Source organism: Lepidochelys kempii, chromosome 14 (assembly GCF_965140265.1).
Source record: "Lepidochelys kempii isolate rLepKem1 chromosome 14, rLepKem1.hap2, whole genome shotgun sequence".
NCBI lineage: Eukaryota > Metazoa > Chordata > Testudines > Cheloniidae > Lepidochelys > Lepidochelys kempii.
Window position 1 is genome coordinate 39057846 of NC_133269.1, and position 24866 is coordinate 39082711.

Genomic DNA, 24866 nt, shown 5'->3' on the forward strand with positions numbered 1-24866 from the left:
TTCAGGAGTATCAGAGTTAAGATTAAATTTACATGAAATCCAAAACTCTGATAACTCTGAATGTGCAAAATTAAGGCAATCAGATTGCCCGAGTTGTGACCCTGTTAAGGTTCCAGTTTCTGAACTTCTTTGTTTTTAGGTAGGTTGTAAAATATGCACCACACATGCTTCAGTTCTTTGTTTCCTATGGTTTGTTTTGTTTCTGATGGAGGGGATTTCAGTGTGTGGGTTTAGCTGGTAACTGACCTGCTATATAAACCGTTGATTCCTTTTCTTGATTGAGAACGGTGTTCCTGATCCAACAGGACAGGTTCTGGTTTGAACGTTCTTTTATAATAATAGAATTTTCTGTTTCAAACAGGCCACTATCCCCGAGGGATTTTGCTTCAGAGAGCGATGGTAATTCTTGCCCACTGAGATCTCGCCATAGAACCTTGGGCTCTGGATACCAACCAGCCGATTGACAAACCATCCGGATCCCTCCATCCTGCTGACTCTCCACAGAGATGAGAGGATTGGAGCCCAAACCTAGAGGAAAATTACATAAATGTGTGATAAACCAATGGGGTAACTTAAAAGTTAAAAGGATGAGTGATACATTGTGGATCTATTACTCCCACTCGAGATCACTTGCTCATACAGAAGGGATAAATGAACACTGGAATTTCAGAATTCCCAATACGCATGGACACAGGAAAACATGTGAACAAATATTTAAAATAATTTCACTGAATAAGTGAGAGATATTGTCCTCTCCACCCAAGAGCAAGGGAGCATTGAACACCTTTGGAAATCTGGCCACTTCATTTAAATACCTAATGGGATATGAATTTTTCAAAAAGACATTTTTTAGTATATTGGACAAACATTTTGTTTGTTCTCTTTTAAAATAAATAAATAAATCTAACTGGCTCCATGGTTCCTGTGTCAGAGCAGCAGGGGACAAACGCTCGGCCTCATCTGCTAGCGGTAAATACATAACTTCTTCCTCCCCCCCCCACCCCACCTTTATGAGGCCTCAGCCAATGAGAAAGCTGCAACTGATTTTGACTACACCCCTAAATAACCACCACTAGTGACCATGTCAGAAGGCCGAATTGCCGCCGCCAGGGGAACAGCGCCGCCCCTTTCTAACAGCCGCCCCAGGCACCTGCCTGGAACCCTGGTGCCTGGAGCCGGCCCTGCCCTTACCCCGCTGCTCAGAGCAGCATGTCTGGGAATCGCGCGGCCCGATTGGAGCGCGCCGCCCCGCCCCCCAGAGCTGCCTGCGTGGCCGCGTGGCTCCAAGGGAGGGGGGACAGCAGGGGAGGGGGGAGGGGCTAGCCTCCCCAGCTGGGAGCTCAGGGGCCGGGCAGGACGGGCTTGCAGGCCGGATGTGGCCCGTGGGCCGTAGTTTGCCCACCCCTGGTGTAGACACTACTTCCACCAAGGGCAGGACTTCTCCTGGTGTCCCAGGTAATACCCCTCTCTGAGAGGCAGGAGCTAGGTTGACAGAAGAATTCTTCTGTTGACCCAGCCCTACCTGCATGGGGACTTACGTCAGCTTAGTTTTGTCGCTCATGGGGCGTGTATTTTTCAAATCCCTGAGTGACATAGTTAAGCTGACCTACTTTTCTAGTGTAAACCACGCCTATATTTGCCTAGAAAAGTCTTTTCCCTCCTTTCTCTCCCTCCTTTTGAAGTCAATCAAGAACATCTTTTGGGCAAGGAAGTCTCTTGACCATTCTGAAAATGTCTTTAATAAAATGTTGGGAAAGTTTTCAGCATATTTTCCAAAGTGTCTGAATGTGGTCGTGTGCTGAAATCTAGTCACACTGTGTTACTCTGAAATAATTCAGAAGTTGCTAGTCACAGTTGTTGCAGTAGAAAAGAACAAAAACTGCAGCCCAGGCTGAGATAATACAGACAAGAGCCGCTGACCTGCTACCTTCAGTTCCAATATGGCTTCTTCATCAAAAGGACCATCTTGAACAAAACAGTTGTATTGTCCTTCATCTGAGCTTCTGATATTAACAATCTGCAAGGAAACATTCCCATCCGTGATGCCAGTTTTCAAAAGCTCCGTCCTTCCACGATATTCTGGCATCTGCTGCCCATATTGATCCTTCCCATGCTGGAACAGGTGCACAACTGAAGTGAACTTAGATCGGAACCATCTCACCTCCATGTTCTCAGCGCTCATCCTGGGGGACAGGTGACAGGGTAACACAATGGCCTCACCCACAATGGCAGTGACAGGGTGACCAGGACCGGTCACGCTGAATTGGGCTGTGAAATACACCAAAGCAAAAAGAGAACAAGCTTAGACGGGGAAAAAAATATATTAATGACTGATTCAATACGTTCAAACTTTCCAAAATTCAGCGTGAGGCAGACACCTGGCATGCAGATTTTCAACCTGAATATTTGAACTTTGACAAAGTTACAAGCAAACGAAAAAGGCATTTATAGTAGAAAGTGGCAGGCCAGCTCAGGTACGGGTGTCACTGATAACTCCCTTTATATTAATTTGATATGCCATAGAACCATTTTAGTGCCCTATGAACAGGCAGGGTGACCAGAGTATATACACTGTGTACCTGAGCTCTGTGATCTCTTCCGGCTTTCACTTTATTTCTGATGTAATTCTCATTGTTGGTTTTAATATGAGAAGGATGAAAAGATGAAAACCTGACTCCACTGAAGTCAATAGAGATCTCTTCGGATATCACCCTTGTGTTTTAGGATCCAGCCTCTTTGGACATCACCTCTCACCTTCTATGACACAATTTTCCTCCTCTGCCCCCCTCCTGCTGATTTTAGTGGGCCTGAGTCATGGCTGGGACATTTTCAGTAAAGAGTCTCCAACTCTGGGACTCGGTTTTTGCCTTGGCCTCACTGAGCCAAAAATCTCTTCAGCTTCAGGCCAGGCTCCCTTGGTGTTTGAGAAAGGATTGGGTCACAGAGGATGCAAGCATGTAAAGTAGGATGTTCAGTGTGACCCAAGGTGCCTAGGGCAGCCCACACTGGAAATGCCAAGGGCAGGGCAGGCTGCAAAACGGAGAGCAGATTCTCCCCAAAAGCAGTGGTTTACATTATAATTAGATTCACCAACCAGTCAAAAAACACTGTTCCTGATCCCCCACACTGGTTATCAAGAAGCTAAAAAAAAAAAAATCACAGCCCCCTTTACTGCATTCCAGTCTCTGGCTCCCAATCAGTGAACAGGTTCAGTACAGTGAGAAGTTACTTAAAACTCTGTTCACTTTACAAAATGTTCTTCTGATTCCCGCAAAAGACCAGCCACCTTACCAGATCAATACTCGTTTGAATCTTACCCAAAAGACCACGCTGCCAGCCAATAAAAGGGGGCTTTTTCTGCGGAAAAGGACCTAGGGGTGACAGTGGACGAGAAGCTGGATATGAGTCAGCAGTGTGCCCTTGTTGCCAAGAAGGCCAATGGCATTTTGGGATGTATAAGTAGGGGCATAGCAAGCAGATCGAGGGACGTGATCGTTCCCCTCTATTCGACATTGGTGAGGCCTCATCTGGAGTACTGTGTCCAGTTTTGGGCCCCACACTACAAGAAGGATGTGGATAAATTGGAGAGAGTCCAGCGAAGGGCAACAAAAATGATTAGGGGTCTAGAACACATGACTTATGAGGAGAGGCTGAGGGAGCTGGGATTGTTTAGCCTGCAGAAGAGAAGAATGAGGGGGGGATTTGATAGCTGCTTTCAACTACCTGAAAGGGGATTCCAAAGAGGATGGCTCTAGATTGTTCTCAATGGTAGCAGATGACAGAACGAGGAGTAATGGTCTCAAGTTGCAGTGGGGGAGGTTTAGATTGGATATTAGGAAAACCTTTTTCACTAAGAGGGTGGTGAAACACTGGAATGCGTTACCTAGGGAGGTGGTAGAATCTCCTTCCTTAGAGGTTTTTAAGGTCAGGCTTGACAAAGCCCTGGCTGGGATGATTTAACTGGGAATTGGCCCTGCTTCGAGCAGGGGGTTGGACTAGATGACCTTCAGGGGTCCCTTCCAACCCTGATATTCTATGATTCTATGAATCCTTTAGTATCTAAAATTAAAGGTTTTATTAGAAAAGAAAAGAAACGAAAGAGAAGAGAGTTGTTAAATGGTGAAAGCAATCAGATACATACATACATACTCCACATATAAGGTTTTTAGCAACACTGGTGAGTTCGCTAGCTTGTAAAGTCCCTCTGGAACACATCCACACCTTGGATGGGTCTATCAGTCCTTTGTTCAAAGCATCCGTTTATAGAGAATTTACTCCAGAGGTGAGAATCAGGATTGAAGACAAAACGGAGAAGATATAGCTGCCTTTTTATATCCTTTGCCATGTGGCTTGTACATCCATTGTCCCAAACACAAGCTCCCAGCACATGGGCATGGAAAGGTATTTGGAGTCCCCTGTCCACAGGCATATCCCTACATGTCCTGCTGACTCATAGGCAGAGCCCCTGGCTTCTCTCAATGGTTCATTGTACAGCTTATTGCCCTTGATGGGCCATCAAGCAGGCTGGATAGTGCTGATGCTGGTCTGCCTGGGAGTGTCACCCAGATGCACAGCACAATTTTGAGACACAAATATACCACACATATCTATAGCTTATGATACAAAGATGATACACACCTGTAAACATGATGATCATATTTAGCAAACCATAACATTGCTACTGATGCCTTACATGGCATATCTTGTATATGATTTATTGTGATTTTGTAATATTGGTGTCAATGATATTTTAAATGGTCACCCATATTCCATACCACATCACACTCAGATACGGTTGGAACCCGACTAAAGGAGTTCTTTGAGTGAAAGCAGGAGCCTGGTGAAACTGTCTGGGCATATGCATATGATCTCCAGGAGAGAATGAGCAAAGTGGAGCGGCAAGAACCTTGACAAGTTGGTCCTAAAGGAGCAATTGGTGCTGGGGCTCCGGGATGATTCCCTCCGCCGTGAAATGAAAAGGAGGTTTAAGGAAGAGCCTGGTAAGAAGTTCCATGAACTCATGCCAAACCCCTGTACAAGAAGTGAATGCAACTAATGGGGAAAAGGTCCTGCCCCAAAACACAATTAACATTGGGAAGTTTAAGTGAAGGTATCCAAAAACTAGCCGTCCAACAGGAGGAGATGCTGCAAGAGATGACTGAGTTGATGAAAGAAAAAAATCCCATTAGTATGCCAAAATATCCAAGGACATCGGGATCCCGAAGATCCCCACTGAAGGACGAGCTGGGAAGGTACACCTGTTACATTTGTGAAAAGCCAGGGCATACTAGCCAAGAATGTCCACTGAGAAGGAGAGCAGAGTCCCAGGCACTCGAAACCAATGTGGCACCAGGAGCGAATGGTCCATCTACAGTAGAAGGCCAAACAGTGGCAGAAGGATTCCTAGACCTGTCCTTCATGGAAAATCACTCTGCATACAGTATTGAGGGGAATGTGGGCAGTGCCAGCATATCTAGCGACTTCTTTAAGTGAGTATTTGGAGACTGTCTAGCTGCTGAAGTATGTACAGTAGGAGTGAAGACCAGATGTTTGTTAGATGCTGGCTCAGAAGTCACCACCATTTCTGAGTCGCATTTTGAAAAATATTTGAAGGACAAAGAGCTGACTATGCACAGCACAAGGTTTGTACGTCTAACAGCAGTTAATGGACTGGCAATCCCAGTGGTGGGGTGCCTCGAAGCAGACATAGAGTACATGGGCCAGACACTGCCAGGGAAATGCATCTTCATCCTGAAAGACAAAGCCTCTGAAGAGAGCCATATGGAAGAAGGAGACCCAGGGATTCTAGGAATGAACATGAGTGAGCTGAAGGAGCTGCTCTTGCCAGGAGAAGGAACCAGGAGGATGAACCGTCATGAGCACTCTACGAAGAATGCTGTTCTGAGTAGACTACTGGCTCCAGTGGAGAGGCAGAATCATTCCCTGGTCCCCACAATGCAGATTGGAAATGTTAAAGTGGGCAGAAAAGGGAAGACCACTATTCCCTCCTTGGAGATGGAAGATCCTTGATGAATGCTGCTGGGTTCAACAAATATCGAATGCTGGTAGAGCCTACATCTGGGTCATGCCTACCTCATGGAGTCCAGTCAGCTAATGTTCTGACTAGTGCCATCAAAGGAAGAGTACCCGTGAGTCTTCTAAACTCAAGCGTGAAGGCTCTGGAGTTGAATCCTCGGAACGGAACAGCAGAGGTACACCAGCCCGAGGAGGTGATCCCTCAGGTGAAGGCAAGATTTGAGGAGAATGGAAATGAGTTGCAGGTGACAAGGAGGGAGAAGGGAGAACAAGTTACCCTTACTCAGGAAAGATGTGGTGGGAGACTGCCAGTTCCAGTTCAAGCAGCGCTCAAGGGGCTGGTTCTTGCACAAGTGGCTAACTTAAGGGCGTTGCCAGAGAAGCATCAAGAACTCTTTTCTAAGGCTGAGGTGACCAATTTCCATGACTGGGTCAAAGGTGTCCATGACAGCCCAAAGACAGCTGGCGAAGCTGCTCTCGGCACAACTAAAGACACAGCCCAAAGTAGGAAAAGGACTTTTGATCGCAAGTACAATGGAGCTCTCATCAGACCTGGTGACTGTGCACCAGTCCGTAACCATAGATACCGAAGGCTTAATAAAATACAGAAGTGGGAGTCGAATCCCCACATTGTAGTTGCTCAGAACAATCCTGAGCTGCCAGTTTACGCCATCCGGCCTGAATGAGGAGGTCCTGAAAGTGTAGTGCATAGGGACCAGCTAGAACATTGCCTTCTTAGTCCAGTCGGGGAGCACAGGAGGCATAGGTCAGTGTGCCCTGAGGAGACTGAAATCAGCTGGGGGATGGTTCTAGTCCCACAAACTGAATATTGAGGGGAACAGAGTGGGCAAACCCAAACCCTAACGAGAATGGCCAGATCCCTCAAATTGACCTGGTGTTACCTGGAGACAGAGAAATAGAAATTGTTGGTAATGAACCATCAGTCTGAAGAAGGTCCCAGAGAACTACTAAGGGTGTACTGCCTGTTAAATTTAGAGATAATTCTGTTATTGGTTCTATGTAGTGTTTTAATGAAAATTATCCTATATAGTAGGAAGAAGTAGACATAGAATGTTAAATATGTTGAATGTTCTTTTGTTAATTTTTATATGACATGATGCTGGTATACAGCACGTTGCAAACATGGGGCCTGGATGTACCGGTGTGAATATTGTGGTTGTAGTGGCAGAATTTTAGCAAGGGGGAATGTAAGAGGATTGTTGGCCCATTACTAAAACTCAGTGAGGGTTTTTGGTTGGCTAGCTCCCAGTATCAAAAGGAAGGGAAGGGTCGATGGGAAATCAGGACCCTGACACTGACAGTCCCCAGGAGCAATGGGGAAAGGCCAATGCTCCAGGTCAGCCTGACTGACAGGGCGGGCAGGCTAAGGAGCGAGTCAGGTGGCCAAGGGGGTCCCATCCTCCGTGTGAGCTGAAATCGCCTTGGACAGACAGAGTGGGGCTGAGCTAAGGAGAGAGCAGGGGCCCAAGCTGACCTGGGGAGCCAGAGAACCAGCCCAGGGAGCAGGTCAGTGCTGGGGGCAGAGTCACAGAAGCAGCCCGCAGAGCAGACCTGTCCTGGGAGGAGAGCTTCAGCAACCAGAGCCAGAGAATCCAGAGAAGCAGCCCAGGGGGTTGGAGGCAGAGCAGCAACAGCACAGAGGAGAATGAAGCTGGGGGCTCGTGTAGTCTGGAGTCGGGTGCAGTGAGCAGCTAGTGCCAGCAGGGGAAGAGGGGACCCTGGGCAGAGGGCCCATGCAGGGAGACCCCATCAGTCAAGGGTCCCTGCAGGCCAGACTGGGAGAGGGGTCATAACCCCATTGGGGATGGCCAGATGCTGGGAAGAAGGGTCTTGCCACCTAGAGCCTGAAGGTGTGTGGCTGCCGCCAGAGCAAGTGTCCAACCCGCAGCATCCCTGCAGCACAGCCGGGCCTGAGAAGGGGGTCTGGGACGTGTGAGGAACAGATTGTGAACGTCCCTTCCATTCCAGAGACGGCTGGTTGTGATGTTCCCTGCCACAGAGCAGGGTTATGTGCTTTCCTTTAACCTTTCCCATTTTTCCTTATGTTTTTTAAAATTGATTGCTGTCTAACAAATTGTATTTGCTTTAAACTGTATGTAATGATCAGTGGGTCAGGGAAGTGTCCAGTGCAGAGAGAGCCCCCCAGAGTAGGGACACCCTAGCCCCTGCCCTAAGTGACCACAACAAGGTTGGGGGTCAAGCCCCCCCCCACCAGAATCCTGGGCTCAGCTTTGTTGGGGTTATGAGGACTCTGCCACACAGGAGAGTGGAAGTGGAGCCCTCGAGGTCAGGCAGGCCTGTGGGTGAAGGGAGTGGGAGCGAGGACTCGGATCCTTTCGCTAGCCCATTTCACCGGGGTCGTGTAGAAGCCAGGAAAGTTCCCCACAATAGCAGGACCATTTCCCCACTTACACTGATCTTGCTGTGTGTTTAAATTTACACATTGTGAGTAGTTCCACTGACTTTGAGTTAAGCATGTTGTTAAGACACTTCAGGGGCTTAAATAAATCCTCTACGAAACAGCAGACACAGGGCGGATTCCTACCTGATTCCATCTTGTGAACATAACAAGTAAGGAAGAAAACAATAAAACCAGGGAGAGGGGAGCTGGCTCGGGAGCTGTGGCAGAATAAGAGAATCTTCATCTTCTTCACTGTCACTTGATCTAGACAATAGGAAGAAGGAGGAAAGAAAAGTATCATAGTGAGCATAACACCAATTAACATTAAATCATTAAAGTCAAGCATTAAAGAGGACACAGTAAATAAAAAAGGAATAAATACATTATTAAGTGACCTCTTTCATATTACGGAGTTAGAACAACCATTGCCTTAAAATTGAAAATGTGTTTCCTTTAGAAGTCTGATTTTGTCCCATCCTTAGAGAGAGAGAGAGATTCCTGATCAGACTGGATGATCATGATGGTCACTTTTGGCCTTAAAGTCTTTGAGTAATTTCTAAGCATAAGCAAGAGTTCCCCAGGGCTTGGCCTGGGTTAGCCCTGAAGGATATATGGAGCTTGTATATTACAGCAGCTTCTGTTAGATGCATTTGTGCTCTCATGTTTACCTGCTTTAACCTTGTAAAAAATGCTCAAATTTCTTTTCTTAGTTCATAAATCCTCAGATCATTTACTATAGGATTGGCTACAAGTGTTGTCTTTGGTGCGAGATCTGAGGTACAACTTGTGACCTGGGATGCCTGGGGTAGCCCACACTGGAAATACCATGGTCAGAACAGGCTGCAAAAAGGAGAGCAAATACTCACAGGACTAGTGTGTAACACTGAAGTTCAACTCCCCAAGAGTCACAAACTATGCTTCTCATCCCCCACACTGATTATCACAAAGCAACAAAAAAGGAATCATACAGCCTCTTTACTGCATTCCAGTTCCCTGGTTCCCAATCAGCCGCAAGGTCTAGTACAGAGAGAACTTATTAATGTTCTTCTGACCCCAAAGAGCCAGCCACATTACCAGTTCAATATGAGTTTGGATGTCACCCATAATACCTCACTGCCAGCCAATCTTTTAGTGTCTAAAACTAAAAAGAAAAAGAAAAAACAAGACGACACTTGTTAAGCACCCAAATACTTCAAAGTCCACTGGGGCAGGGTGCTGGTTGGGAACCCCTTCATCAGCTTCTGCCACTCCAGCCCCAGTCAAGGGGAATGGATTGGGGCTTGGTGATAGCCCTGTGCCTGCCTGGGTAACTGGCAACACATGCCCTCCTCATTAGCCTAGAGCTATAAAGGCTGGGAGGAAGCCAGAGAAGAGGGGCCAGGGCTGTGGCCGTGGCCGTGGCCAGGCAGGCCTGTAGGAAAAGTAGCTGTGAAGCCTGTGTATAGGTGGGAACTGGCAGTGGGAAACCTGTCAAGAATAAAGAGCATGGGTGTTGCATCGGATTGAAGTGTCCCTGACTCAGTGAAGAGGGGGGCCAAGGGGCTGAATACCCAAGGCGGCAGCGTGGACCCTGTTTACATCCATATATCACATTCTTAGCAATATTGGTGAGTTTTCTGGCTTGAAAGTCCCTCTGGACCACATGCACAGCTTAAATGGGTCGTTCAGTCCTTTGTTCAGAACTTGGTTTGTAGCAAAGTTGCTCCAGAGATAAGAAGCAGGAATGAAGACAAAATGGAGATGATGTCAGCATATTTTTAATATTTGTAATTCCCCTATTTGGACTAATTGTTATCATAATTGTAATTCTCTTATTTGAAATAATTGTAATTCTGCAATATTAATTTGCAGCTCTCCATAGCTGCTGATGGTGTCTGTGTTAAAGCTTGCAAACTGTCAAATGACTCTAAGTACCCTGTGAGCTGTTAATTAACTCTAAGCCATACTTTGTGATTAAGATTGGCGCTTGCAAACCTAAACCGCTCAATTGACTCTACTCTCTCTGAGTTGATACTTTCCCTTGCTTGTAACTGAGATGACGCTTATGAAGGTAAACTACTTAATTGACTTTACTCTCTCAATTGCTTCTGCTCAATTGAGTCTTTGTAAACTGATACCTTTTACTGGAGATTGACACATTTTGTAACAACAACCGCGGAAAGCCGTTAATTGGTGCGGCGCTCATAGAAATATCACATAGAGACTCCCACGCTCTATCGTTTGTATCAGGAATGTTAAAAGACAGGGAGTCTCAAATAAATAACAATACTCAGTGAAATGATCAATGTCTTTTTATTAAAAGTAAAGAATGTATGTGAATGAATGATTGGTTTTGAATAATCAGGGAAGTGCCAGCCTAGGAATTCGGTATCAATCAGCCAAAGAAAGCGCCAGGTGGAAACAACCAGAGAAACCCTGGAGGGCAAACTGGAATCTACCCGACCGATTCAATGGATGAAGAAGGCTGATGAGCACCTGACAGCCGTCCTGGAGCCGTCATGACTAACAATATGACAAAGCAATTTCCATGGACTGGCATAGAATAAATTCCAATAAAAATGGACTCTAAGAACGGAGAACTTTGAGTCTCTGGTTCTGCCGCCACCCTCCAGGAGCATCGGATGCGCATCTGACACGGACTCGGCTCCACTCTCGTGTACAGGCTACCTGGCAACTTCTAGGCTGGTAACTATAACTGCTATGCAGAACTTGTATGAATGTATATAGAGATAAGTAAGGAATAAGTAGTGACATAGCAGTGTGTGTTTATATTTTTTATTATATTTACAATAAATGTGGCATAACCGAACTTCGCACCCCTTGATAATCTGTACGTTATTCCCTGATAACCAGAAACATCGATGCTTAAACTCTGTACCGTTTTCTTTTTATTTTAACATCACCTTAATAAAGTTCTTTTGCCACGAGGCTTGTACTTCCTTTGTCCCAAATACAAGCTTCACAGTACATGACCCTACATGGCTCGCTGACTTATCAGGCGTAGTCCCTGGTCTTTCAATGGGTTTATTGTACAGCCAATGTCCCTTGATGGACCATCAACAGGCTAGGCAGTGCTGACGCCAATCTGTCTGAGGGTGTTACCCGGAAACACAGCACAAGTTGGGAAATACAGATATATCCTACATATCTATAACTCCCAATACAAAGCTGATGCAAACTTATAAACAAGATTATCCTACTTGGGAAATTATAACTTTTTTGCAGATACCTCACACAGCATATCTGGTCAGATTCCTTGCAATTTTATACTGTTGGTGTTAAGAATACCATAAAGTGTCACCCCAGGTCAGTTGTGTGATGCTGTATGAAATATGGGAAAGTGACTAGTCCTTTGGGACTAGGCATAACCTGAATATTGGGGTGATTTTTGGTGTAAGGGACCATCTATCAAAAAGGTGGGCCTACCCAGGTGAAAGGATAGACCGGAGTACCCTATGCTAGGTTCCCATCTGGTCCCTGCCTATTGAGTTGGCTTTTGTGAATCGCACTTTAAGGTGCCTGTGATGCCCATGCATTGTACAGGGAGTTTAGGCCCCTAACTCAGCTTTGCGGGTCACAGGGCTGTTCCTGTGATTTTTTACCTGCCTAAAAACTAGGCCCTGTGATCTCAGCATTGTAACACCTGAGTCCCTTCACGGATTGTCCCCTGTGCAACCAGTCTCCTCTCCGCAGAGCACAGCTGAGCAATTCCTCATTGACATGGGGGTGTACAGGACAGAGACAGAGCACAGGCTGGAGAGTGACATCCCAGTAAAACCCAAACTCTCATCCTAGAGCCACGATATTCCAGGGGGAGGCTAGGGGGACAAATCTAAGTCAGGAAGCAAACCCCAGGACTTAGGGTGACCACATGTCCCGATTTTATAGGGATAGTCCTGATTTTTGGGTCTTTTTCGTATATAGGCTCCTATTACCCCCATCCCCATTTTTCACACTTGCTGTCTGGTCACCCTACCAGGACTGCCCCCAAAAGCTGCAAAGTGGAACAAGACAAAACAAATCGTTTTTAATCTTTTATTTACAGGAAGTAACAGGGAAGTAAAAGGAGCAGAGAAGGAGCTTTAATAATGACAGCGTATGGCAAGGAGATCCCCAGCTCCTAGAACAGTTTCCTTAATGGCACAAAAATAGCACCAATGTCCAGGAATTAATACAGGGAATTAATGAGTTACAGTCTCATTTTCAGGTTTCAGAGTAGCAGCCGTGTTAGTCTGTATTCGCAAAAAGAAAAGGAGGACTTGTGGCACCTTGGAGACTAACCAATTTATTTGAGCATAAGCTTTTGTGAGCTACAGCTCACTTCATCGGATGCATACAGTAACAGGTCATAAATCTCTCTGTCCCACTCATGTTCCCTTTCCTTCTCCCTTTTCCTTCACACCACCCTTTTCTACTCAGCATTTTTCTAGCCTTCACTTACTACCCCTGTTTATTTTCCTGTGTCTCTCCCACTCTCCTCTCCTCCCTCCCACAGATCTTTCCTTTTGGCTTCTCCATTCCCCCCCCTTCCCGATTTTATCCCTTCCCCTCTTCTGAACCCCTGTCAGGGATATTTTCCCATCACTCTTTTCATTTCTGTTTTCTAACATTTCTCCAGGACTCTCCTTTTATTCTTGTTTTATTTTCATTCACATTTTTCCTTCTTGCTTCTTCTAATTCCCTCTGGTTAAACCCACCCTATCTCCCTATCTCCCCCAGGGCTGCCAACCTCAGGAGTTTTAAAATATCATGAGACTGACCAAAAATGATTTAAAAAACCTGTTATATAATGGTTTTTGGTCTCTCTGCACCCCCGCCCATCCCATCTGTGTGACAATTACAAATTTGCCAGCTCTTCAGGACAGTGACTTGTGCCTCTTTGGCAGGAGCTCTGGCTGGGAGACCCCAAAGAGAGATTTGTACAAAATGTTCCCTTCTGCTGCAGAGCTTCCAGCTTCTCCCCAACCCCCCAAACCCTGATTGATTCATGTGGTGTCCCTGCCACCCCGACATCTGCCTGTCCCCAGACCGGCTGTTAGTGTTACCCCCTGCCCAACCCCCACCTCTGCCCCTCAGGACCCCTCTGCCCCTCCTGCAGCTCCAGGGCTTCTTCCCCCCTCCCATCCCTGGGGCTGCAGGGAGGGAGGGAGGAGGTGGAGTACCCAGGGGCCATAGAGATGGGGACTGAGCAGATGGGAGTCCTGCAGGGTCACAGAGACTGGATGACTTACTAAAGAAGCCCATTTTTTCATTCCTTTCCCTCCAATCACTCTAACTTATTCAATGAAACTGTTTGAGCCTGGATGGTCAGAGTCCTATCGGACCATAGCGGAGAGAGACAAAAAGGCTACAAAATCCTTAAAGCAATGAGATTGGCTTCTCTACACCCATCACTCCCTGCTCTATATGGTTTGATAGTCCAGAGACTCCACAGAGCCTACACAGCCATAGATACCACAGGGTAGAAAGTCTGTAGGAAGATAGGAATCCTCCAGAGTCAGAGAGACTGGTGGGTGTCTGAGGCGAAAGAGTCTGATTTCAGGGTCCCTGGTGGGATATCCCCCACTGGTGCCTCAGGGACACAGGCTGAGCCGGGATCCTGGCCCCACCCCAAGCCAGGGTCGGATTCTCTCCCCAGGGACGGAGCCTGGCAGGAAAGTGAAGATTGGGGCCTCGGCACCAGCATCGATAAATGTCACCTGCCCCCGGCCACAGTCCAGACAAACCCGGATCCTGCTGGGGGCCTGGCTCGGGGGCAGGGGGGGGTCGCAGGCAAGGTGAGAGGGGATAAAATAACCAAAAAAATGGATTGAGTGTAAACACAGTCACAATGATTTAAGGCAACCTGGATACAGAGAAAATGGAAAACTATGAACAGGATACATTATTGGCAAAACAAAACAAAACCCTGCAGCACTCAACTTAATTGCATTTCTCTGTTTCTAGGTAACTTTCAATAACATTCTACATCCCACAATAGGCAAAGATTGTTAAAAGTGGACCTATTGAAGATACAATGGGTCTGGTCATGATGCACAACCAACCTGTCACGGTTCCTCCCCCACTCTGAACTCTAGGGTACAGATGTGGGGACCTGCATGAAAAACCTCCTAAGCTTATCTTTACCAGCTTAGGTCAAAACTTCCCCAAGGTACAAAATATTACATCCGTTATCCTTGGACTGGCCGCTACCACCACCAAACTAATACTGGTTACTGGGGAAGAGCTGTTTGGACGCGTCCTTCCCCCCAAAATACTTCCCAAAACCTTGCACCCCACTTCCTGGACAAGGTTTGGTAAAAAGCCTCACCAATTTGCCTAGGTGACTACAGACCCAGACCCTTGGATCTTAAGAACAATGAACAATCCTCCCAACACTTGCACCCCCCCTTTCCTGGGAAATGTTGGATAAAAAGCCTCACCAATTTGCATAGGTGACCACAGACCCAAACCCTTGGATCTGAGAACAATGAAAAAGCATTCAGTGTTTTACAAGAAGACTTTTAATAAAAAATAGAAGAAAATAGAAATAAAGAAATCCCCCCTGTAAAATCAGGATGGTAGATATCTTACAGGGTAATTAGATTCAAAAACATAGAGAACCCCTCTAGGCAAAACCTTAAGTTACAAAAAAGATACACAGACAGAAATAGTTATTCTATTCAGCACAATTCTTTTCTCAGCCATTTAAAGAAATCATAATCTAACACATACCTAGCTAGATTACTTACTAAAAGTTCTAAGACTCCATTCCTGTTCTGTCCCTGGCCAAGACGACTACAGACAGACACAGACCCTTTGTTTCTCTCCCTCCTCCCAGCTTTTGAAAGTATCTTGTCTCCTCATTGGTCATTTTGGTCAGGTGCCAGCGAGGTTACCTTTAGCTTCTTAACCCTTTACAGGTGAGAGGAGCTTTCCCCTGGCCAGGAGGGATTTCAAAGGGGTTTACCCTTCCCTTTATATTTATGACACAACCCAATCACAGTTTTCAATCCGTTGGCCAAGGCCTTTGAGAAAAGTTTATAGTTGGATCAACACAGGAACACAGATCTCCAATCCTTTCCCTCCCCAAGGTACCCCTTCTTAAGCAAAAGGGTGAGAATTGTTCGACAACAACTAAGTGGTAATATCATCTCCCTGATGCTCTCCTGAAAAACCTGGAGCAAGTCAGTCCCAAAAAGGGTCCAAAAGGCCTTGCAAAACTCAACAGGCAAACCATCATTACCAGTCCCAGGAGGTCCCAGGGGGCAGTCAGGGGACAGGGGGTGGTTGGATGGGATGGAGGTTCGGGGGGGGGGGCAGTTCCGATGAAGTGAGCTGTAGCTTACAAAAGCTTATGCTCAAATAAATTCGTTAGTCTCTAACGTGCCACAAGTCCTCCTGTTCTTTTTGCGGATACAGACGAACATGGCTGCTACTCTGAAACCTGCATTGTTAGAAGTACCAGGACCAGGGCTGGCCCCACATCAAATGACGCCTCAGGTAAGGAGCATCTTTGACACCCCCCCCCTCCATTTGTTAAACCTTTAAATACTTTATTTTTTAATCACATTTGTAGCTCATTTCATGACTTTGATGCACGATTTCTCTCTCTCACATAAGATGATACATTTGCAGACTAGGATCTGTAAATCTTACAGAAACTTCTTAGTTTTAAGAATAACCGAAATGTACTAACATCAAGAAATTGAACTGCGCACCAACACTGGGTGGACAAGTATTGAACAGTGTGACAGCAGGTGACAGACTTAGAATGTTAACAGGGCCACAATTAGGGGCATTATACTTCAAAAATTCTATTTTCCCTTTTATCGCTACCAACAAAAACAGCACCCTGAGCCTGGCACCCCCCAAGCCGGGCACCCCAGGCAGTCACCTGTCCCTAAATCCGGCCCTGACCAGGACACAAAAGAAAAGTCATTCAAAGAGAAAAAATATTTTACATCTGCCCCCTCAATTCTGCTGCCACTGGCAGTAGCGTGCTCTGCCTAGAGAGTAGGATTAGGCCGGGTAAACTAGGGAAAGTGGAGGATCTTTTAAGTGGCTGGGAACCTGATCCCAATCCTGCTGACGTCAATGGAAAGAATCCCAGTGATTTCAATGGGATTTGGATCAGCACCTCAGGGCCTTGCCAGCTTTCGGTGCTCAGGTTTGCAGTGTGGGAATCCCGTTATCACCTGAGGACTAGTTGGCAGTTCCTGCAGACTGTCATCTCCTGTTTCCTTGTCTGTGCTCTTCAAACAGGATTCTGTGACCCTAGCGCTGGGATCTGCTCTGGCTCCCAGTATATATCTGGTGCAATTCAAGGTGTTTGGTTTTTGACACAAGAAGCACCGAATGGTTTAGGACCAAGCGACCACCTCTCTCCTGATGTGATACAAGGGTGGCAGAGAGCAGCTGGGATGCTCAGTCTTACACTCTCACTGGTTTTAGTGGGAGAAGAATGGTGGTGGGAAGCTTTCAGTGAAGGATCTTCAGCACTGCAACACCCCATTGGTCTGGCACATCTAGAGTCCATTCTCTGTCGGGAAGGGAATGGACGGAAGAGGATGTAACTGAGATAAAGTGTGTTGGGGAGTTATTAGTCCTGAAGGCTTAGGGAGGCAGGAAGGTGTTTATAAAACAAACCAAACATAACCAACCAACCAACCAACCTGCTCCTGGTCCCTTCACCTTTGCATTTGCAACTAAAGAGAGAGTGATGGGCTCTTTTTATAAATATAAAACCTAATCATTTTAATGGTTTAGGTTTGTATTACCCGCAGTAAAAGAACATCCATCCAATGAGCTGGGCCCTCTTGGCAATTTTTACAAAAGACATGGATGAACAAGCAGACTGCAAATTACCCCAAGGTCAGATCAAGTAGTCCAGCAACAACAGAAACACAGCTAAAGAACAACAAGTAAGGGCCCGCTCCTGCTCTGTGCTTACATTTACACACTGGGATTACTTCCATTGACTTCAATGGGACTGCTCGCAGTGCATAAAGCTCAGCCCATTTGTAAGGCACTGCAGGCCTGGGGCCTAAACAAAAACCTATAGGAAGCAGCAGAGGCCTTGAGGATTCCTACCTGTTTCCAACTTCTGAACATAAACAGGTAGAAAATAAATAATAAAACCAGGCAGAGAGGAGATGAATCCGGAGCTGTGGCAGAACGAGAGAACCTTTATCTTCACTGAAATGTCATCCAGACAACAGGAAGAATAAAAAGAACACAACAACAGTATAACTTAATGAGTAGGCTGCAGTGATTAGGACAAGCTGGATATTAGAGTTTGAGGAACAGAAAATTGCAAAGGACACATTTAATAAAAATAGGGATAAATGCATTGTTATGTGAACTCGTTTGCATATTATGCAGTGACAGCAGTCGTCCCATTGTCTGCACAAAAAAGAGCAGATCAGTGTAAAATGATATTAATGTCCCATGACCCAGGGAAAAAAAAAGAGAGAGAGAGAGAGAGAGAGAGAAGGAACTCCCCTGAATATGAATTAAGATAATTAAGGGCAGGATTTTGAAAATCATTGAGTACTGGCCTAATTCTGCCCCACTGAAGTTAATGGGAAAACTTGAAATGACTAACAGGGGCAGCAAGGTTAGACCAATACTGAGAGGTTTAAATAATCTGACCCTAAAATAGTAGGTGTCAGCATATTTCCTTCTTGTGATTAGAATGACAGCTTTAGAATTTTTTCTTCACAACAATCCCATAACGCCCCCCCCCCCAGACACAGATTTTTCTGTTCCCATCATGGGAAACAATTAGCGAATGTAATAGGTAAAGTTGAATACACTGAACATAAAAAACATAGCAGGTGGGAAATATATAGGAACAGAACACGTTATGATAGTTTGTTTTTATTGCCAAAGCATGTAGGCACCAGTCACTGATCAGGACCCCTTTGAGCGAGGCACTGTACAAAACATGTAACAAAATCCAGATCTCTGCTCATGGAGGAGATCCCCTCGCTCATGGATCTCTACTGTTCCACACACACAAAAAAATACATGTGGGTTTTTTTTAAAGTTGCCTTTTGGTATCTGAGATTTTAGGTCACACTCAGGTCATATTCTCTAGCTTTTTTCTGCAATCACAAGGGCTAGAAACTTTCTTTAAACATTAAAACTGAAATTCTCTCATAATCACAGGACAAGAACAGCTGGGGTTTTAAGGAAAATATCAAATATTTCAAGACTCAAGACAAAATTATGAGAGAATTGACACCACTTGAATATATTTCAATATATTTCATTAAACAATAAATGAAAAAATGGCGTTCAGAACAATGCAGAAATAACCACAAAAGCTTTCTTGTGATTGATTTAAAAAAAAAAATTCAAAATGAATGTTATTTCGAGTAGATTTCAAACAAGTTCAGACTAAAAGGAATGAAAAGATTTTTTATTACTGTTATGTTTCTCATGCATCATTTCTTTTAAAAAATGAGAGTGAGGGCGAGAAAATGGGAAAGTCCCGAAACCCACTCCCCCAAAATCAAAGTGTTTGTGTCCATTCATTTTTTTTCCAAATTATTTCAAGCTGTTTTTTTTTCAATGGAAAGTTCCATAAACATTTCAAGTCAATCAAACAAAAATCACGCAATTTTTGGGGTGAAAAAAATAATCCCCCTTTTTATAATCGTGCCCAGAGATACCCTCATGAATTCTCCCCGCTGACAGCTTTTCACACAGGGAATAACCTGTCTCACAGTTTGTAACGTGGGCCTTTCTTGCCATTATGCCATCAAGTCTTCCCTAAACACAGGACCATAAAATCACCCCTGCGAGCCACCCTTCTACAGCTCTGTGGCCACAAAGACAGGAGGCAACATTAAGTTATCACAGGACAACAATGCAATGTGTACAAACTGATCACTCTGGTTGTTGTGGATCCCTTGACACGCATACAGAAGACCAGTACCAAGCTACAAGTGGTGACATCCCCTCATTGTCTAATTGCATTAAAGACTCTGGCCCAGATTCAGTCATTAAGTCCGTTCCTATTCAGCACATTTCAAAGGGTGCTTCACTTTAGGCACATGCTTAATTCCCACTGATCTCAAAATGAATAAAGTAATTTCTTTCCATTGATTCTGGGCAAAACTGGACGTTTTTTCCTTTAAAACATCAGAAGCAAAAGGACTCAGCCCCACAGACAGCTCGAAAACTACCGACAACAAGCAGGCCAGGAAACTTTACTGATTGCTGCTGAGTTTGCAGCGCCACGTTTCTTCCTCTATTCTAAATACAGGAAGTTCCTTTGTTACAAATCTCCCCTTAACGACCCTAAAAACTGGATTGGGCCCAGGATCCTTGGTGAAACACAGGAACAGAGGAAAGGAATTACCTAGTGCCTGTACTGTACAAACCCGGCAGGGCTAGGAAACCGACCTGAAATGGATTGGAGGGCATCTCATTCTCAACGCACACATGCGGTACCGTTCCCATAAAGAGCAAAACAAATTCTCACGGGATTCTCAAGTCTTTGTGTTATTACCAATCTGCCCAAGACAGAGCCCTGACTGTTATGGAGTCAAGCAGCCAGAGTTCACCTACCGGATTGATCCTCCGGAGACGGTTCATGGCGCGTAGGGGGCGGTCTGTCCTTCTGAAAGCCTCAGGCTTTGCCGAGATAGTCCTCAAACTATAAGTTATTTCATTTCATCAAGATGCCCAGCTACTTCTGGGTATCAAATAGCTGCCGTTTGATCACAGCCTTTTCTAGCAGGGTTGGGTTTTGATTTTATTGTGTTTAAAGAATCCTGTTCTTGTTCCACAGGGATAAACGTACTGTCCGCCGGCAGCATCTACTGAGTGTGAAAGCGAAAGTAACAGAGGGACTCGGAAATGGCAGCAACCCCGGGTGGGATCTGAGAATCTCCTCTTAAAGAAACAGCCACGTGGCTGCTGAGACAGAACTGGCCGGCCCGGAAGAGTCAAAGTTTCTGGGGCTCCAAATGACCTGAATACAGGAGTGATTGTGAAGAGACTGGCTCTTGCTTTTGGGTGAACTGTAGTAAATGTCACAAATAATCATCACCTTCTACATTATGTCACCAGAATAAACATTCCCCTGTGGACAGTTAGGAATAATATGAACAATACCTTTGCAGTGCGAAACTGGGGTAGAGGGTGAACCTCATTCTTCATGACTGTAACATCAGAAGATTGAAGCCCTGACTCTCCGTGTGGACAAGACTCAGTCTGAGGCCGAAAAGAGAAGTTAGAGAATAGAATAGCATTAAGGAATCCTGAGTTCTGACCGGACACCAAACAACGTTCTGTCCCGGAATAAGTGATCGGTTGGAAATACTAATAGTGACACTGCACCCCGCATTCTTCATAGAAATGTTATTATTATATGATTATGGTGTAACTAAAATATGTTTTATGCAACATGGGTCATATAAGACAGTGGTTCTCAAAGCCGGTCCGCTGCTTGTTCAGGGAAAGCCCTTGGCACGCCAGACTGGTTTGTTTACCTGCCGTGTCCGCAGGTTCGGCCAATTGCGGCTCCCACTGGCCCCTGCCCTAAGTTACCACGACAAAGTTTGGGGTGGAGCCCCCCAGGAATCCTGGGTGCAGCCTTGGTGGGGTTACGAGGATTCTGCCACACAGGAGAGTGGAAGGGGAGCCATCGAGGTCAGGCAGGCATCTGGGTAAAGGAAGTGGGAGCAAGGACACAGATCCTTTGGCTAGCCCATTTCACCGGGGTAGTGGATAAGCCAGGAAAGTTCTGCACAATAGCGGGACCGTTCCCCCGCTTACACTTAGGAGACGCTGCAATGGGAGGATAAGAGAAACAAACTGGGGGTGGAGGGGCAGGGGAGGATGAGGTAACAGGAAATCTCTCCTACAGAGAAAAGAACGAGAAGTACTTGTGGCACCTTAGAGACTAACAAATTTATTTGAGCATAAGCTTTCGTGGGCTAAAACCCACGAAAGCTTATGCTCAAATAAATTTGTTAGTCTCTAATGTGCCACAAGTATTTCTCCTTCTTTTTGCTGGTACAGACTAACATGGCTGCTACTCTGAAACCTCCTACAGAGAGTCTTTCTTAAGATGGCTGTGAGGTTTAGTGGCTGCTGATTCAGCAGCTTTGCGGTATCTGAATGAAAGAGGAAACAGAAGTGCAAGGGCTCAGCTTAATTTGTATCTCTCCTCTTCAGAAACATCTGAGTGTAATGTGCATTCATTCCTCTGTAATAAATAGAACATTATTATATCAGTTAATGGTGATTATACCATTGTAAATGTCACAGAATGAAATCTCATTGATCCTTTTATTCTCTCCAGACCCTCTGCCATGTGAAGTGGAGAAGAATAGTGGGAGATCTCTGGCATGTGGCATCACATATGAAGGGTGAGGTTTCAGGGGATGTTTATATTTAAATTAAGAGAAAATTCTCTTGGAAACATCTTCATTAAAGAAACGTGAATAAAAACTAAAAGACACTAGTAACCAAAAACACTGTCACCAACCAGCACCCAAACACCTTATCTCAGCCCAGATGAGTCCCAGATATTTATTAAAGTTCTCTGAATGTGTCTGTCCCTCTCTGTCTTTTTCTGGCTCATAAATAAAACACTGTTATATCAGTGAAAATATTTAAGGATATTTAAAGCTGAATCCAATAATCACCTCCATGAGCACTGGTTTGGTTTTGGTGGCTTTCTTAGTAGCTACATATTATTAGGCTGGAAGATCAAGGAATTCCCAAGCATGTTTACTGCAGGGATCACATGGTCATCAAAACCTTTGGCGGTGTGATATAATCACCACTGACGGACATAAACTGAATATCCAACCGGGCCAGGTTAAGAACTAAGCTACAGATTGATCTGGCTGATGCTCGGTCTGCGAGGAAGACAGGCCTCTTTGGGATTTGCCAAGACAATATGTCAGTTAAGAGTGGGGATGTCATTACAAACACGAAAGCATGAAATCTCATCTTCTCTCTCTGCCTCCCTCCCACCTGCCAGACGTCCCACCAGCTGAATTGGAGAGAAAAAGGAGCTCGTCAGATCACACAGACGTGGTGAGACTCCAGAGGGAGATTTTCTTTATAGGAAGAGAAAATTCCCATGGAAACATCGTCATGAACATGTAGATAAAGTAACAAGTCAAACAGACCCTTCTAACAAGAAACACATCATGCACTGAGGAGACCCCCAGCTGCGGTCACATAAACAATCCTGACACCAACCGCATTGCTCAGTTCATGCCCACGACGAGGAACAGAAACATTTTCATTGTCCAGCATCCAGGCACCCTTAACTCTGCCCAGGGATTCTGTGAGGCTTTCACATGCCTGTTGGGTATTAAATCCAGAGGAACGAGTAGAGTGAGGGAGTCTGCCCATGGTTCTTCTCCAGCATCCCCCTCCCTTTCCCTTGGGCCGGGCTTTTTTTGACCTTTCTCTTCATGCTGTTCACGTCTTCATGAGTTGGGGAATAGATTTCCCTCTCATGCAGCCACTGCCTCTCTTCTCTCTGGCCTGGGGAGAGGCTACCTCACACAATGCCACATCCTCCTTCTTAGTCTTTGGCCTGGAGCGGCTCCTCCCCAATGCCCAGGCCCTCTCAGAGGTCCAGAGAGGCCCGGCCCACTTCCAGCTTTTGAGGCCCTTAGCCATAATAAAAAGATTTTGTCAGCAAACGAGTCGGGAAAGCATGATGATCAGCATCTTGTGGAATCAGGTTTCAGAGTAACAGCTGTGTTAGTCTGTATTCACAAAAAGAAAAGGAGTACTTGTGGCACCTTAGAGACTAACCAATTTATTTGAGCACGAAAGCTCATGCTCAAATAAATTGGTTAGTCTCTAAGGTGCCACAAGTACTCCTTTTCATCTTGTGGAATGTTACTTGGAATTTCAAAACAACTAATTTGAAGAAAGGATTTCCTTTGCACAAGTTGTGAAACTTATCAAATTTCAAAAAATTAACAATTGTCTAAATTTGAGGCTCCTTTTGAGCTTGAGGCCCAGGCCAAATGGCCCTCCTGGCCCTGCCTCTGATTGGCCCTGCCAATGCCATGTCTTCCCCTCTTCACCCAGGACAAGGCAGGGAGGACCAACTGTGGGGAGGAGGATTTCCAAGTGGGTTAAATCTGTTTCTGACCTCCTCTCAACTCCCCTGCCTGCAGATTCAGTCTCTTTCCTCCATTTCTCTCTACTGATCAGTTTCTGGGAGTGAAACTGAGGAATCAGTCAGTGCCCTGGAGCTCCCTGGGATCCAGGCCTGTCCCAGCTGAACAGGGCTGCTGGGGAGTGTGAGAAATGGTCCAAACTTCCCGCTGGGCTGAGTTCTGCCCCTAACGCTCTGATTCTCTCTCTCCACCTTAGTGAATGTGACTCTGGATCCAGACACGGCTCATCCCGTTCCTAATTATCCACAGGATGATACTGTCATTTTAAAAATGGCATTCACTCTAAACTCCAGGTTAGCAATGCAAAGGTATTATTATTATGATTCCTAATTATCCACAGGAGAATTTTATATTCTGATGAGCGGATGTAAAAGTAATTATTACTATTTTTGACATTTACTATAGTTCACAAAAAAACAAGAACAAGAGTCTCTTCAAAATCATTACTGTATTCAGGTAATTTGGGGCTCCTGGATATTTTCATCTGCTGGTCTGACGCTTCTATTTTAGCAGGAATGTGGCTGTTTCTTTAAGAGGAGACTAATCTGCCCACATCAGAGCAGTTGAAAAGATGACAACCTCTCATTTCCTCTAGTACTTGCAGTTTCAAACTCAGCAGCGCTCTGCTGAAAGAGAAAAACACATTTACCAGTTTGGAAGAAAAAGGATTTCTTAAAAAGCCCGTAAGGAAAGGCGACAATAAAACTCTGCAGCTGCATAGGGGAAGCTGCTGTTTTAGAGAATGTAGTGATAGTAAAAGAAAGTCTTTGAAAGGTGAAAACTCCTGTAACAGCCAAGCCAGAGCAATAATCAGGCTAAAATAAATCCTTTAAATACATTTCTTGAGGATGAGTAGCCGGCTATTTTAAAGGGCCATCTTATTGTTAAGGTCAATAGTAAGAGAGCTCAAGTTGCAGAGTTGCTGGCACAATGCCTTCAGAGCAGAATGGCTGTGGATTTCAACTCCATGGTAAAACGCTAATGCTTGCACTGAAGGAGAGGTGCTGCTCCTCTTTCAGATCAAATATGAAATCGAACTCTCCAGCTATTGGCTCCTGGCCAAATGGGAGTTAAAGGTTACACAGGACCCCATTTCAATACTGCTTACATTTAAAAGGAGAATGATGTAATGTTAACGGCCATCAGATTCCATGCATTAAATAATTTTTAAGCACTCAGCCTGCCTACCTCTTAATGTGCAAAGTCCACATCAAGAAGCAGGATTTTGTTGTTACTTTTGTTTTTAATGTGATGCT

General features: G+C 45.3%; 1 protein-coding gene across 1 annotated transcript in view; it reads right to left on the minus strand.

Moving 5' to 3' along the window:
* LOC140898082 (butyrophilin subfamily 1 member A1-like) overlaps nucleotides 1-20598 on the minus strand; it is a 35807-nt gene extending 15209 nt beyond the window's left edge. Inside the window, exons 1-4 of the mRNA XM_073311541.1 lie at nucleotides 20018-20598; nucleotides 8603-8722; nucleotides 1921-2268; nucleotides 247-528 (exon numbers count right to left, since the gene is read on the minus strand). Coding sequence (XP_073167642.1) covers nucleotides 247-528; nucleotides 1921-2268; nucleotides 8603-8702 — 730 coding nt within the window. The 5' untranslated portion in view covers nucleotides 8703-8722; nucleotides 20018-20598. The remainder of the gene's footprint in view (nucleotides 1-246; nucleotides 529-1920; nucleotides 2269-8602; nucleotides 8723-20017) is intronic.
* Nucleotides 20599-24866: the final 4268 nt, after the last annotated feature.